This window comes from Mus caroli, unplaced genomic scaffold (assembly GCF_978045245.1).
Source record: "Mus caroli unplaced genomic scaffold, Mus_caroli_1 scaffold_5, whole genome shotgun sequence".
NCBI lineage: Eukaryota > Metazoa > Chordata > Mammalia > Rodentia > Muridae > Mus > Mus caroli.
This window is the reverse complement of record NW_028227260.1, coordinates 75,175,424-75,192,644: the sequence shown is the minus strand read 5'-3', so window position 1 is coordinate 75,192,644 and position 17,221 is coordinate 75,175,424. Positions and strand designations below refer to the sequence as shown.

The 17,221-nt window shown below is 41.0% G+C and overlaps 1 protein-coding gene across 3 annotated transcripts in view; it reads left to right on the top strand.

The window, feature by feature from the left end:
- Pcyt1b (phosphate cytidylyltransferase 1B, choline) overlaps positions 1-17,221 on the top strand; it is a 92,087-nt gene that overhangs the window by 37,278 nt on the left and 37,588 nt on the right. For 2 of the 3 annotated variants that reach the window (XM_021153167.2, XM_021153166.2), the window contains exons 2-3: positions 11,757-11,856; positions 16,252-16,368. In XM_021153167.2, the coding sequence (XP_021008826.1) occupies positions 11,757-11,856; positions 16,252-16,368 (217 nt within the window). Of the gene's footprint in view, positions 1-10,885; positions 10,965-11,756; positions 11,857-16,251; positions 16,369-17,221 lie in introns of those variants that run through there. The other variant, XM_085838129.1, reaches the window with a different exon arrangement.

Sequence of the window (17,221 nt, the reverse complement as noted above, 5' to 3'; positions counted from 1 at the left end):
AAATGCTCTTCTCCCTTGTTGTTGTTGCTATTGTTGTTGTTGTTATTGTTGTTGTTCTGTTGTTGTGGGGCTCTGCCTTGCACAGACAGTGCAACCTTCAAAACAAAACTGTCTTCTTCCAGGAGCTGTTGTTGAACTTGTAGGAATTGTGACTGCATCCTGCAACAAATCTTTTTAGGGGATTTCTTCCAGAACTTACCACCAGGAATGCTGGCCTTTTCCTCAATAGTCCTCCTCTTCCTCCTCCTCCTCCTCCCCCTCCTTGTTGCTAGGACTGCATAGAGTTAAAGCCATTTTTGTAGTCCATCTCTCAAAAGTGCTGATGGTACAACACGTACTCCTGCATTCCATGTGCTTACTTCACTCTTGATCTTATCTTCTGGTGTCTAGAGATAGCGCCCGCAGGCTCGAACATGCCACGTAGGCAATCCTGTCACTAAGCTTCACCCCCAGCCCTTACCCAGGGTCTATTAAGAAACTCACTTATATTTCCTTCTTCCTACAAATAAAGCAAGTTTTAAACTGCCAATTTTTACTGTCTTTAAGCTGCTTTAAGGTTTTAGGGGAAGGAAGTGGGATAAGATGACTAATGTTCACCATATTAAAGCTCAACTGCCTATGACAACATAACTTAGAGTACAGCAGTTCTTACCTCCAGGTAAAGATTCTTAGTACCAGTGCCTGCTAATGGCATGGACCTAAGATCTGTTAACTGTAAGCTGCACTTGCATTTCAGAGCGGTCATGTGTGAAACAGCCAACACTGGTTATAAGACAAGATGTACCGGGAGACGTGTTCTAATCTTGAACCCATTACAATTGGAGGGGAGGAAACAGATATTTTATAATCAGTAAAACATGATTTCAGGTTTAGTTCTAAGATTCGTCATGCTATTTGAAAGTCACTGTTATGTGTTCCAAAGCAACATTGGAGGGACTTGCAGCTTATGGCTGGTCCTTGTTTTAAGAAAGCCCTCATACCAGGGCATAATACAGTTTCTCTCCTCTGATCTCCAAAGGACCGGTATTTACTAGGCTGATTTAGATGCAGGTGCTTAGACACTGTTTTTTTTTTGTTGTTGTTGTAGTTGATGTTGTTTTTGTTTTTTTGTTGCTGTTTGTTTTTTGAGACAGAGTTTCTCTGTGTAGCCCTGACTGCCCTGCAACTTGCTCTGTAGCCAGGTTGGCCTAGAACTCAAGAGATTCACCTGCCTCTGCCTCCAGAGTGCTGGAATTAAAAATGTGTGCCATCACTGCCTGGTTGTTTTTTTTTTTTTTTTTTTTTAAACTTGTGTTATTGCTTTGTTTTTGAGATGAGGTCTTACTCTGTATCCTTGGCTGTCCTAGAAACTCTCTATGTAGCCCAGGGTGTCTTAAACTCATAGTTATACACCTGCCTCTACCTCTCAAGTGCTGGATTAAAGTCATACACTACCACAAATGACTGGCCTAAATTTTGTTTTTGAAAAGTAAACTATCGGCTGGGCAGTGATGGCACACACCTTTAATCCCAGCACTTGGGAGGCAGAGGCAGGCGGATTTCTGAGTTCGAGGCCAGCCTGGTCTACAGAGTGAGTTCCAGGACAGCCAGGGTTGCACAGAGAAACCCTGTATCAGACAAAAAAAAGAAAAAAGGAAGGAAGGAAGGGAGGATGGAAGGAAGGAAGGAAGAAAGAGAGAGAGAAAAGTAAACTATCAAACCCACCTTATTACCCATTCCCTCTTCTCTAATGCCTCCCCTTTCCCCTTCAGCGTGCTTCCCTCTCTACATTATGTGCTGTTGTATTTTTAAGCCCACTGAATCCACTTAGAGCTGCCTTATGGACATGGGTGGAGAACCATTTATTGGAGCACGGTTAGCCTCTCAGGTGCTGAATCCCTGAAGAAAACTGACTGTCCCATCTCCCAGCAGCTGTTAACTGCCAATATCTTCTCAGGCAATGGTGGTACTTTGTGGCTCCCTCCCTGATCCAGTTTGTGATTGGACTTTATCTGGCTTGATTTTGTGCAGCTCTTGTGTAGGAACGTATAGTCACTGCCAGTTCATAACTATAACAGCCCTCTCACGCCCAGATGACTGCATTGAAATAGTTGTGTGGGTTTTTTTTTCCCCTTAATGGAGTTCCTACAAGGAAAATCTAAGTAAAGTTGCAAATGCATTTACAAAAATATTTCAGGTAACTTTTTAACTGTGCTATATTGTTTTGCTTTTAAACAGTTTCAACCTATTTATTCCCAACAATAGAAAAAGCGGGCAAAGGACAGGTTATTCTCAGAAGAAAATACAAATGGCTAATAAACATTTGAAAAATGTTCAATCTTTCCTGTAATCAAAATAATGCAAATTGAAACAGCATGATGCCAGTTTTTGGTCTATAAAATTGACAAAGATGATACTTCATGCCAGCGAGATGGCAACAAGATAGGCGCTTTTCATACATTGTAATGTGAGTGTGAATGATGCAGCCTTTGTAGAAGGTAATTTACCAATAGATGTTAAAACATTCTTCAAATGCTTATCTTTAAAATGTTTACACCCCTGATCTAAGTAATTTAGCTCCTAGGCATCTATTCAAAGAAAACAATCACAGATTCAGAATTATCTTTAGAATGTTCCTTTATTAAGAAAATATATTTTAAATTAACACTTAACATTACGGAACAATTTAAGACTTTTTTTCTTTTTTCAAGATTTGTTTTATTTTTAATTATGTGCATATGTGCATGTCTGTGTGTGGGTGTGTGCATGTGTGTGCACAGGTGCCTACAGAATCCAGAAGAGGGTATCCAATTCCCTGCAGCTGGAGCTATATATAGGCTGTTGCAAATTGCCTGGTGTGGGTGCTATGAACTGAACTTGGTCCTCTACAAGAGCAGTATGCAATTTTAAACATAGAGCTATCTCTTGGGCTCTATGTATGATTTTCCTATTCAGTATAATATTTAATTGTCTTAAATTAGCGAGATTGAAAACTAAATGATAAGATTGTTGTGATGTGTTGGGTGAAGAAGGTGCTTATGCAGAAAAGTTCTAAAGCTTTTAGTATGTATACATGGGGTCTTAGTCAGGGTTTCTATTCTTGCACAAACATCATGACCAAGAAGCAAGTTGGGGAGGAAAAGGTTTATTTAGCTTACACTGTCCACATTGTTGTTCATCACCAAAGGAAGTCAGGACTGGAATTCAAGCAGGTAAGGAAACAGGAGCTGATGCAGAGGCCATGGAGGGATGTTACTGGCTTGCTTCCCCTTGGCTTGCTCGCCTGCTCTCTTATAGAACCGAAGACTACCAGCCCAGAGATGGTCCCACCCACAAGGGGCCCTTCCCCCTTGATCACTAATTGAGAAAATGCCTTACAGTTGGATCTCATGGAGGCATTTCCCCAACTGAAGCTCCTTCCTCTGTGATAACTCCATCTGGTGTCAAGTTGACACATAAAACCGGCCAGTACACATGGCATATCAGAAAGGCTGAAACTAAACCATAATGTATTACCAACAGTTGACTCTGGAAAACAGAACTAAATTATCTGAGATTTGTTTTCTCTTAACTTCCCCTAGTTTCCTAAAATATATACTATGATGATAAGAGACATTTAGAGCACACTGTTAATATGTGTACTTTCTTCCTGAGTTTAATGCCTATTTCTGTTTTATCAGCAATCACTTACTCCAGTTACTATTTAACTAGTATTTGTTAAGGACCTACTCTGTGTCTAGGACTGCACTGGGAGTGAAGCTATAGCAACAAAGATGACAGACCAAGTCCTTGCTTCCTGGAGTTTTCATAATGGTGGAGAAAGACTGTCTACAAATTTAGTGTCTCCTTATTTGCCAACTTGGACCCTTATTCTCCCTGCCTTCATGCTTTTAAATGTTATAATATGAATTCATTCCAATTGCTTTAAGTATCACTTATATTGAGTCGTCTTCTAGAGCCATATTGCAGTTTTTAGTGCTCTCTCCCAAATTTCTGCCTTGTACATATAGGCCTGACATCCCTAAGTAGAGATCTAACAGTAATATCCAAGTGAGGGAGTGAGAACAGAACCAAAACCTTTCCATCCTTCCTACCACAGACTTTCACTTTTAGAACCTTTCCCATCCAGAGAATGATAACCCAGGTGCTCCCATTTTTCTTCCCAATTACTTTAGAATTATCCTAGCTCCTTATTCTTTTTATACTTTGTATACAATGTATTCCAAATTTTATTTACACAAAATCTATGTAAAATCTGATGTCTTATTACCTCTAGTACAGTGGTATTGGTTCTACCTAAGATCTCTTACCAGTTTGTTCTCAATGTATCCCCTAAAGCACAAAGCCAGGTGTGGTGATGCATGCCTGTAATCCCAGCATAGCAAAGGCTAACAAAAGGAAATCAAGAGCTCAAGCCACCACCAGAAAAATAGTGAGTTCAAGGCTAGCCTGGGCTACATAAGACCTTGTCTCGAATAAAAACCAGAGACTAGACAGATGACTCATTAGGGAAGAGTGCTTTGAATACAAGCACGAGAACTTGAGTTTTGATTTCAGCATCCATGTTTTAAAAAAAAAGATGTAGCCACATACACACATATAACCCAGTGCCCCAGTGGAGAGAGGTGGGATGATTACTAACTAGGGCTGACTGTCAGCTTAGCTTCAGTTTCAGTGACAGACCCTGTCTAAAAGAAAACAGGCAGAGTGCTGAAGAAGGACACCCAGCATCCTCCCGGCAATCACCACTTAACACACTGCATATATTTGACATTCTTCTCATTGTTTGTCATTGTTGTTCGGTATTAGGAGGACAAGACAGTTGTTGTTGTTTGGATGGTTGGTTGGTTGTTTTTGTGTTTGTTTTTTGAGACAAGATTTCTCTGTGTAGCCCTGGCTGTCCTGGAACTCACTCTGTAGACCAGGCTGGCCTTGAACTCAGAAATCCGCCTGCCTCTGCCTCCCACATGCTGGGATTAAAGGCATGTGCCACCACTGCCCTGCTGTTTTTGTGTTTTTTTTTTTTGCTTTTGTTTTTGTTTCTGTCTGTTATTTCCTCTGATGTGACCTCAGAATCTACAACAACACCGAACACACACTAAGTACTACTCACATGGTATAAAATGTTGAACAAAGGGATAATGAGCAGATATTATGACAGTGATTTAAATCTTTCAAAAGCACAAATGAGTTCTAAAACTTCCCTATGCATAGGAATTATATCAGCTAGTTTATAGATAATAGCTGAATGCTTTTATTTTCCGTAAGATCTACCCTCTATATTAAGGACACCTGATCCTTGATTAAATTTTCTGCAACTCTGAAATCACAGAAGAGGAAAATATTTCTTTAAATTTATTTTTACATTATGTAAATGACATGAATATGTTCTCATTATAAGAACAAAGCAAAAGAACTCATATATCTTCTTTCCAAGGAGGTGATTAAGTGCCTGCTCTTTCTTCTTCTAAGCTAAGTAGCCCTTTCTGTGATAACAGCAATGTTCTCTGTACTGTCCAATGGACCTGTTGACCATATGTGTTTATTAAATACTTCCAGTGTGGCTAGCATGACTGAGATTCTGTTTTAAATCTTATTGTGTTTTAAGTATCATGTTCGTTTAAATAGCCACATGTGAACAATAGCTATCATCTCAGCATAATTCTGATCTATTTCTACCTCACCCTTCCCCCTCTTTTTAAATCATAAATGATACTCCACAGTATTAACATGCATGTATACTGTTTGGGGATTTCCATCTTGCATTCAGGGAAATATCTTAGGAATGATTCCTTCTTGATACACACATATCTGCCCCAGTCTTTGTGGTGATGTCTGTCATCACTTCTTCATGTGTACACACACTATAGTTAACAAAATGAGAAAAGGGTACTTCTTGGTGTTGAGCCACATTCTGGGCCTTGTTATCCTCCACTCCATGGATTTCTGCTGGCAGGACTTTCATATCAACTATGTGATTTGGGATTCTACATAATCAATGCCCTAATTCCAGACTCTAGTGACTTGTGTATTTCAGACCTATGGTCAACTGTTTTATTTTTTTCTATCTTGCAATCAGACTAAACTTTTATGATCCTAAATTAAATCTGGATTTAAAATTATCAGAGATGAGAAATAGAATTTTTTTTTGGGGGGGTTTTCCAGACAGGGTTTCTCTGTGTAGCCCTGGCTGTCCTGGAACTCGCTCTGTAGACCAGGCTGGCCTCGAACTCAGAAATCCGCCTGCCTCTGCCTCCCGAGTGCTGGGATTAAAGGCGTGCGCCACCACGCCCGGCTCGAAATAGAATTTTTTATGTTGTCTTTTTTTTAATTCTCAAATTTTTGTTGTCAGTCAGCGATGCATAGTGCACAAGTGCAGGTTTTATGTGTCATTTTTTTTGCACTCCAGTAGTAATTATAACATACATTTTATATTGTACCTGATAGCTATCTTTGTGTGCATGTGCATGCATGTGTGTATGTGTGTGTGTTCAGGTATGGGCATGTAGCTGTGTGTGCATATGCACCTGCTTGCACACATACTTGCAGAAGTCTTGCTATGGATCTCAAGCTGCCCTTGAATTCCTATGTGGCCTAATCTGGCTGGGTACTCCTGAGCCTTCTGCCTTGGTCTCTCAAGTACACTCCCAGCTATGTAACAGTTTTTGTTTTAGGTAAATATTTGACAAGTCTCAGTAAAAGAGATTCTGTAAAACAATGGCCAATACACAATGTCCTTTCCTTTGCAAAGCCTTTTGGGAGTATAGCTTTTGTATGACTCTGTGGTACAGTTTACAGTACTGGAACACATGACAAATGGGAAGCCCATTTGCAAGCAATGGTTGGGTGTTCTGAAATCCTAAATTAGGCAGGAGGACTCTTTACTGTGGCCTAGAACCAAATCTGTGGTCTTCCAAGGCCTTCTGTGTACATGTGAAGTCTGGGGCACTGGCCATGGCTTCTTATCCCTTGAAAGTCATCAGTCTTCTGATGAATGATCTCTTGTGTCTCATAGTCCCAACTTTGAATGTGGACTATGGTTCTTCAGGGAGGTGTGGTCTATGGTTCTGATGACCCCCACTATTCTAGTCACTTGATTTCTATGAATTGTACATTGAAAAGAATGGGACTTTGGTTACAAATATGAAATGATGGGAAATTGTGCTTGTCTTTTTAATTATTATCTTTCCATGTTCTGATAAGGTCACTCTTCACTTTGGTAGACTGCTGCCCCAGAGTCACCTCTCTTCCCTTCCTTTCTTATTTGTTCCTTTATTTGCCTACCTCCCAGAGAGCTAGCATCAGTTAACTGTGTAGCTTGTGCTAGAAACACTAGAAAAGGTGATCTGGATGCCTTAGAGTCTGAGCTGAGGCTTGAGGCTTGACAATGGCTACATGCTTCACTAAGTCAGGGTGAAAATATCTGCCATGTACTGCTACTTCTTCAGTTAATTGTTTGAGTTTCCCCTTCTGGATTATCAGGCATTTCATTATCTTCTTTCTGTGGTCTCCTCATCCTGTCTAAAAATTTGAATGTTTACTCAGTTCAGAGGGAGTCAACAAAGACAACTGAGTCTAAAGGATCTATCACTGCTGTCTGTGGCTTCTTGTCATCAACTGATATCACTATTGCAGACAGGTCCTATATAGTTTGCTAGACATTGAACCTATCCTACAGAGTTCTTGTACAAACTAAATGAGCAAATATATTTGACACTTTATATGCATCACTGGGTAGACAATCAAAGACTTAGTTATTACACTGTGTTATTGGGCCCCAATTTCATGTCTTAACAAAAGGCCTGTCTCCAGAATACATCAGAGTATCCCAGTAATCATTTGGGCTTTGGTAAAGGTTAAAGAATAGATAGGGACCCTCGTAGACAACTAGATAGGTCAAAGGCCAGATTGGCCGATTCTCTCTTCTCCTAGGTGACTCCAGGTATTTTATTCCCAATTGTTCTGAGGTGATCCTATTGCTTGTATGTAGAGAAAATAGAACCTAATAAGCATAGATTCTTTAGACATTAAATGGTTTATTTTGTGTTGAAAGGGAGTTTGTTTTTTTTTTTAATTATAGTCTGATGTGTTCAGACTGAAACAATATTACTTCAAGTCGCAGGAACTAGTTGGTATTTTCCAGGCCCTAACCAAATCTTGTTGAATATAGAGTTTAATACTTTTAAATTAAAATAATAATGTAATAATAATAATTTGTAGGTATAGAGGCCATAAAACAACTTTGTGGAGTCTGATCTCTCCTTCTGCCTTTACATGGGTTCTAGGAACTGAACTTGGGTCGCTGGGCTTACATGGAAAGCACCGTTATCCACTGAGCCATCCTATTGTTCCAATATAGTATCAAATGCTCAACCCAAGGTCTATTCAGCATCACTTTGAAAGGAAATGTTCTGGAAAGCAGGCTTCAACTTGTTTATTTTTGCATTGTCCCTGTTCTTTCAAAAATAAACTTTCCCCATGCCAACTGCAGTTACAGATGCTCATCTGTGTTCATGCTGCACACAGAAGCACACATATGCACTGAGGGGTTCTGTCTGTTTTCCTTCTCTTCAGTCTTCCCATTTCCGTACTTCCAGACCATGAAAATCAACAGCAAAACGCACAGCACACATAAACTATCTTCATCTTTCAGTACAATTTTCCTCTGTTTTAAATGCCAGCTTTTCCACCCTCTTAATACATCTTCCTTATGAAACAACAACACTTTGTCTAGTAAGCTTTGATGCTAGTACATAAAAATATTTCTAAATCGTCATTTATTTGAGACTATATGATAAAGATTAACTGTTCATATACACATGCAAATGAAACAGCTGTGTTAAATTCAAATATGTGAAGACTGAAGCAGAGTTCCAGGTTAGCCTGGACTCTATAACAAGTTATAGCTAACCTGGACTAGCATAATCGTAAAACTGTATCTTTAAAAATTCTCACAAACAACAACAAAACAGAAACAGACAAGAAATCATTAATATAAGATATTTTCATCTGGGTCTGGAGAGATGGCTCAGTAGTTAAGAACACTTGCTACTCTTCTAGGAGACCTAGGTTTGGTCCGCAGTACCTGTGTCAGGTAGCTTATGACTGCCTGTAACTCCAGTTGCAGGGGATTGGCTGCCCTCTTCTGGCTCCTGTGGGTACCCACAAACATGAGGTTTATTCACACACAGACATGCACACGCGAGCAACACAACACACAAGACACTCTCATTTTCAACCACTTTACTAATTTGGGTTGTGTTGTTCAAATGCATTTCTGAGTCGTTTTTCTTGTTTGTATGGAGAACTACATTATCTATCATGGTACAATAATAGGTAGTGCGATGTGTAATCTAATGAGTAAGGATAGCAGCTGTAGGTACAATGTATTGGCTACTAAGTATAGCACACATATAATCTTTGTTTCTCAGAACAATCCTGTAAAATATTTACCCTGTTTACAGATGAGACTGAATCCAGATACATTATAGAACTTGCTTTTAGGAACATGTATAAACCACATATATAGCTAGTTCCTGTAGGGATGATATTGGGCCACCCATGACTTTCATTGCCACCACTGTTAGAACCAAGAGTCCATCTGATACAGCTCTAGCCAAGTCTGGTTGTATCCTGATTTGAAAACATGAGCTTAGCCAGACAGATTCCACTCTATAATATGTGTGTGTATACACTCAGCAAGTGCTACAAAGGAGATTTGAACGGGAGTCTTACAAATACATATGGCACTTCTTTGCCACATTACACACATTTCTCTGCCCTACTAGAGCCCCCAAATCACCTTAATGTATCCGAGAAAAAAAAGAAAACAAAACAAAAAAAAGTGGAGTCGCGTTCCCCAATTCTTTTTCGCCAGAGTCTTGGTTTGTTGCCAGAGCTCTGAAGACAGGGTGGGAGTTATGGAAGTCTCAGGTAACTAATTAGGAGATCTCCAAATGAAACTGCAGTAGGATTCCTGCCTCAGAGTAGAAGATAGTGAAAGGGACCCCAGGATGGGGCCAGGGATTTTTGTCAGTGTAGAAAACATGGTGCCTTGGAGAACACGGTCTTGTCGAGAGCAAGGACTAACTTCCAGGCATGATAGTGTGTGGCTATTAGCCTAGCACTTGGGAGGATGAGGTAGGGGGATTCTGAGGTCAAGGTCAGCTTGGGATATGTAACAAGGTCCTGACTTTTAAAAACAATTAAAAAGTCAAGGAATGGGCTAGCTTTAATCCCTATATCTAGCCCTAGATTTTCATACAGCGCCTGATGGAGATTTGAGTGAATAAGTAACTGAAGAAATATGAGTAAATTGATGGCAGATGTAAATCACATCCCTTGTTCAAATGTCTAGATCCTTCCTTAGCCACATCTTCCCAAGTTACGAAATACCACCTGTCTCTGTCTCTAATAAACAATTCATGTAGCACTGTGAGTAATGTTTGCAGTGACTAGTGAACCTTAGCTTAAAACAAAAACAAACCCAAAAAATGAGGTGACTGTGGTAATGACATAGCTTAAAGACTGCAAATGGACAACTCTGGATTGCCCTGTTTACAACAAACACCGCCCGCTTTGTCTTCCTCTGTCTGGAGAGAGTGAGGTTTTCATTTTAAGAGGCTGACTAAAAAATGCAGGGCCACTTCCTGGGCAGGCTTCCAAGTGACTACATCTTTCTCACAGCGTTCCCCAGAGCCTCAGCCCAAGCTGCCTGGGGCGGGGCCTCTAGCCATTGGTAGCTGGGGGAGCTACCACAGGAGCAGTTATCTGCAGCCCGCCAGAATTGCTGTGCTTTTAGGCTCTCTCCGGTGCAGATATCAGCTTTGGCCTTTGCATTGAAGAGACATCAGCATCTGTGATTGGCCAGGCTGGTGTGTGTGTGTGTGTGTGTGTGTGTGTGTGTGTGTGTGTGTGAATTACAGGAGATGTCGTGCCACGCTTCTGAATATGAGGTTCCTTTCAGCCGAGTGTCCCGGGTGTGGGTGAGTCTAAATATCTGAAGACTGCCCTTGTTGGTTGGGAGATGCTCAAAGCTGGACATTATGATTTTCCAAGGGCATGACTTAGCATATTTTTAAATCTTCCTGAGCCTCGGTTGCCTTTTCTGTGAAATAGGCATAGTATGATGGTACCCTATGGAAGGATAGAAATATGTACACAGCTTCGTGTGTTGGGAGGCCAGAAAGAGATGGCAGTCCCAGAGAATCCCATCTAACACCTGGCATATGGTAGGCACCGTACAGATCTATTATTTCTTCTTTTAAACATTTTATTTGTTCTTAGTTTTTAAGACAGGGTCTTACTCTATAGCTCAGGCTGGCCTTGAACTCTCCATCTTCCTGTCTCAGTCTCCTGAGTGTTGGGATTACATGTGTAAGTCACCATGGCTGACTAGCTCTTAATATTCTCAACGCATCAGTTAAAGAGGAGGGGGAAGGGACTGTGACAAAGCTTTATTTCTAGGAGTATAATATTGCTCTGGCAAGCCCAGCAGATATATTCTGCTCTTTCCCACTAGCCCCATGGGTTTCACCCTCTGAAGCCTGAGCCATTGTGGAACACGGAGGACCTCACTCCATAGCTCAGGCTGGCCTGGAACTAACTATGATCACCCTGCTCTTCAGTTAAGCACTGGGACTACAGGTGTGAGCCATCGTGACCTGCTATTTCCTTCTTAGTCGTACCTGCCTACCAAACAGGAAACTTCAAGGGAGGAGGATTATGCTAAAGAAATCTTTATCAGCGTGTATTTCCCTTCTCTTTCCCCCTTTTAGACCCTGACTGCACCAGCCCCATTTGCTGATGAATCCAGCTGCCAGTGCCAAGCACCTCATGAAAAACTGACCGTTGCCCAGGCCCGCTTAGGAACACCAGGTGAGGCTGTTCTCATTTCTCAAATGAGCTTCGTGTTGACATCTGAAGTTATCGCACAGCTTTGTGTGAGCAGTGCTTCCTTTCAGAGCAGAATTCTGTGATCGTAGCCCAGTGGGCATTCCTAGCGAGAAGCAGTTGAGTATGAGGCTTTGCATCTGCAGTCTCAGCCCTGAGGAGGCTGAAGCACAAGGCCAGCTGTGAATTCAGGAACAGCATGGCTTGTGGTAGTCTACGAGTTCCAAGATAACATAGGCTGCAGAGTAAGACCCTCCTGTAACAAAAGGATCAAAGCAGCAATAAGTATACAAATCAAAGTTGCCAAGGTAAAAATGCAGGAGATGCTTAAGCCCAAGATCTGTCATTTACTAGTTCCACAGACTTTGGCAATTCAGGAAGAAGATCTGGCTTCATCTTCCCATTTGCAAAACAGGGGCAATGTCTTGTTCCACATGGCTTTTGTGACAGACAGGTTCTGCAAAAGTCCACTTTCAAGGTGTTGATGAACTAAGTCACTATAGCTGTAACTTTTCTGAAATGTCATTTGTATGTTTTAAGTGAGCCCCTAAAATGACTGGGTTTTGTTCTAGAAGTGTATTCCTCCAGCTATTCCTTTAGCCTATATCAGAAGACCAGCGGGAAAGAGATATAAAAATATTAAGTACCATTTCTGTTTCCCAAGGGCTTTCATGATAATTAAAGGGGCAAGCCTGTTAGACACAAAGTAAAAGCCACATTCACATGTTGTACACAGGCACAGTGTACAACACTGATGACAAGTGACAGTTCAGAGAATGGCACATTCGTGTGGTCTGGAGTGGTCAGACAAGACATAAGGGAGGGTACAGAACATAGCTAGTTCTTTTGAGAGAAGTTTTGGATTGTGTCCACAGAAAACAGTTATTCTGTAGGGATAGAACGGGAACACTTGCCAGAAAGCACAGAGCTAGAGAGAGCTGTCTGGGGGTAAGCGTGGATCAGTCCAGTCAGTTGGGATGGAGTGAAAAATAAGACTAGTTGAGTGAGTGGAGATTTAAGGCATTTCTGATGGGAAAGCAGACTGAGCTCGGACAGCCACTGCAATGTGCAGACAACCCAAGCTTAAAGGAATCCACAGGGTAAGGGAAAGTGGGTCAACTGCTAGTAATAGGCAGTTACTCAATGTGTACAAAGTCCTAAGGTCTTTATGTGTACCCTATCATTTTGCTCTCCTAACTCAACATGGTCAGGACGTTCAGTATTTCACACATAAGGAAATGAAGACTTAAAGAGCTTGCAAGGCTGCACTTCAGCTGTCAAGTGGCAGGGCTTCTTACACTGGAGCCTGCATCAGAGTCACCAGGAGGACTCTCGGACATACAGATGTCTGGAACTCCCCACTGGAGTCTGTGATTCTGTCCTGCACGGGCTGGGGCCCACTACGCTGTAACTCTTGCCAATCTCCCGGGTAATGCCGCTGCTCTGGGAGCACCTGTGGAGTCGGAAGGCTGGGCCGGCTCTCAGTGCCAGAATGTGCCCCATCTCATTTAATCTTTGAAAAACCCCAGAAGACTAGAGAAGTGGTATCATAACTGGGTAGGGCTAGGACTTCAGCTCCCTGTTACCTCATACCCCTCCTTATCCAGTACAATGACCTTCCCTGTGAGGGCTGTCCTCGGCTAGCTTCAGGACTAAGTCAAGCATGCTCAGGCCCTGCCATGAGGGAAGGTGTGTGAGTACAGCAGATAAACAATGCTTTCACTGTAATCGTTTGCTCCAGTTTAATCTCTCTCTCTCTCTCTCTCTCTCTCTCTCTCTCTCTCTCCCCATTGTCTCTCTCCCTCCCCACCTGTTCTTCCCTCCCTGCCCCTTCCCTCCTTTCTCATTCCCTCCATCCCTTGAAGAGACCAAGAAACCAGGTTTCTCTTTTTGCTTGGGGCCCTGTAGGAGTTTTCCAGTCTGGAAGTTGCTGACACAGTACAATTTTAAAAAGTGATCTGACTGCAAAATCAACTCTACAGATAGTCTTGAAATTTACTAAATGGCCTTTCCCCCAGTAATTATGGCATCTTTCTTTACTTTCTTCCTCTCTGCTTCCTGAATTCATTTATCCTGATCACCTCTGAATCGTTAACAAAAACTTCCACAAAACTGCCATCTGCTTTCTTGTGGGATTTATATCTTAAAACAAATTTTCCTCAATTGAATTGCAATTGAATAAGAGCATTGAAATCCAAGATCCCTCATTAGACAGTTTGTTATTTCAGAGCATTTTCTGTTTACTGCGCCTTATTTAGAATACAGTATCATCCTGTGAAAGCAATTCTGTTTGTTCAAAATAGTATATAATTGAAAATAGTTGCAGTTCTCAGTCTGACATAAAATCTCTAGATTTTTTTCTATTGCAGAAATTTAATTTATTAGCAAGATTGTACCATCTGAATCTATTAATGTGATATTTCTTTATGTTCTAAATTAATGAGGTCGGGTTGCATCAATAACTAATCACAATTTTAAATCTAAATCCTAAATCAGTTAATGGAAGTTTGCAATGATCTCTTTTGTGTTCAGTTCCCCATTTTTTGGTGTGAGGCGCAGAAGTCTGAACTCAGGCCCTTGTTACATGCTAGGCAGACACTCTACCATGAGGCCATATCCCATTCCCTTAATACTTCATTTTAGAGCATGAATATAATATATACATGTATTTTTTAAAGTCAATATGATTCTTATATTTATTTAAAAAAAATAACCAGGCTAGTGAGATTGCTCAGTGGGTAAAACTATTTGCTGTACTAGCATGGTGGACTGAGTGTGAGCCCCCAAATCCAATAGGAGTAAACAGATTTCTCAATGTCATCCTCTGATGACTTTGATGACACCACATGCATGCCTGTCTCCTTTCTCCCTCCCTGTTCTCCCCTCCCTCCCTCTCCTTCCTTCTCCTTCCCTCTCCTTCTCTCTCCTTCCTCCTCTCCTTCCTCTTTCTCCTCCTCCTCTTCTTTTTCTTGGCTATCAGTATAAAAATATCAAGAACAATAACCCTCTCCCTCCATGTTGTGGCCACTTTATATACTACATTGATGAAACCCAACCGTTCAGCATGCCCTTCTGATTCAAAGGAAATTGGTGTCTGGTCTGGATCAGCAATAGCATCCTGCAGGACTAGAAAGGACTAACGGACCAATTGATTGCTTCTAATCCAAAGCACCAACTCTATATACAAATTTGATACACTGACTGCCTTCTTGTTTGGGCCTGTCACATGCTGTCTTTATCTTACACCCCAGGGTGGCCTTGTACAAAGATAAGCTGGGAAACATTGTGCTTTCTAAGGTGAAATGAGCCTTATTTTGTAGCATTTCCCTATTTATGGTATGAAAATATCCCCATCACAGCTTACTTCAGCCACCAATGAACTTTGGAATTGAAAAGAAAAATGAACAACAGTCTGAGCACCGAATAGACACCAGAGCATCACTGTCTTTGAGAACAGGACTAAGGCCTTTCTTCTATGGTCCCATTGAAGCATGTTATAAAGAGTAACTTTAAACGCTATGTCCAAATTACCATATGACTACACGTGGTGGCATATTCCTTTATCATATCTCTGTGAGTTCAAGGCCAGCCTGGTCAATATAGTGAGATCCCACCAAAAAACCTTAACATGAAAAAAGAGAGCTTGCCCATTCTTACCCTGACATCATCTAAGAAACAGAGTCTGTGTGACTCAAAGCCCTCAGACACAAATGGGAGGGGCAGGGACCTAAAAAAGACCATTTGCTACATGGCTGGATGCTTTGGGGGGGGGTCTCTTTATTCAGCTGAGGAATTTTACTTAAACTGTACTTTCACTTATTTTTCTTTTTATTGGATATTTTCTTTATTTACATTTCAAATGTTATCCCCTTTCCCAGTACCCCCAAGCCCCATCCATGTCTTATTCCCTTCCCCCTGCTTCTATGAGGGTGTTTACCCACCTACTCACCCACTCTCACCTCCCCACCTTACTTTTCACTTAAATGATTAAAATTGCCCTCAGGTCTCTTTTCAAGTCCATGTCTAAAATCATTAATGAACCAAATGAAGAACTCGAAAGGGAACCTTAGTTTCCGCAGTGGCAGGTAGATTTCACTAAGTGGGATGAAGAGACTACGGAGTGCTCCATGTGTCTTCCTTGTTGGGTAACACTGTATGTTGTATTCTTTGTGGGTATTTTTTTTTTTTTGGTGGTGTTGTTAGATTTTGATAGCTTTCAAAGAATCTAGTTTTTAAAAAATCAATTTTATGTACTGCTGTTAAACTGATAATGTATAGCTACTGTGTCTTCTGTAGGTAAACTTATTGTGCAGTTCTAATGGAAGGTAACGGGGATTACTTATTGTGTAGTTGTGTTAACTGTATCTCTTTCTTCCACAGTTGATAGGCCTGTTAGAGTGTATGCAGACGGAATATTTGACCTCTTCCACTCAGGTCACGCAAGGGCACTTATGCAAGCAAAAACACTGTTTCCCAACAGCTACTTGTTGGTAGGAGGTAAGAAGTGCATTTCTTTGTCCAGAAACTGCTTTATAATATGCTTCCTGAAAAGTACCCCTTTCAGATGTCCATCAATAAAATCTGACATTGTTAATGTTTCCAGTTCAGCCCATACCACCTCACTTGTTCAATACCTGAAATTTAAAGTGACATTTAAAACCATAGGAGAAATTACATCATGAAATTGTGTACCACTGTATCAGAGAAAGAGAGAGAGAGAGAGAGAGAGAGAGAGAGAGAGAGAGAGAGAGAGAGAGACAGATTAATGACACCACCAAGGGTAGCCACCTTACATTTTCCATTAATGCTTTTCTCCTGCTATTTGTGACATGATCAAATTTGCATTTCTAAAATTTTCTAGAGGATCAAGGAAAAGGCAATATTACTCTGATTTCAAATGTTGGAGAATTAAAGGGGTTTAGGATGATTGATGGAGCATAAGGTCATTGTCTATGTAATTTATGTGTGACCTGCAGCACTTAAGACAGTGCCATGCTAATAAGATGGACCTAATTGGTTGTATAACTAAGTACAGTGTGATAAAGAAATGGGGATTTATATATCCAGGGCATCTTGGTTCACAATGAAGGAGCTGATGTACTTCCTAAGAGTATGGAAAGAGAAATATGGTTTGGTATAGACAGATGTTTTCCTTCTCTAGAAGACTTACCTATGCTAATTTTAGTGACGAGCTAGTACTTGACTGAGGAGACCTGTATGCCATTTCTGTAGCTTCCATGGCACTGCATTGAACTAGGCACTATAATAATCCTTGAGATCTCTAAGAGGGGAAAAATGTACAGCTAGGACATTCTAGTGTCTAGTATCCTGTTATATTATGCAAATGTTA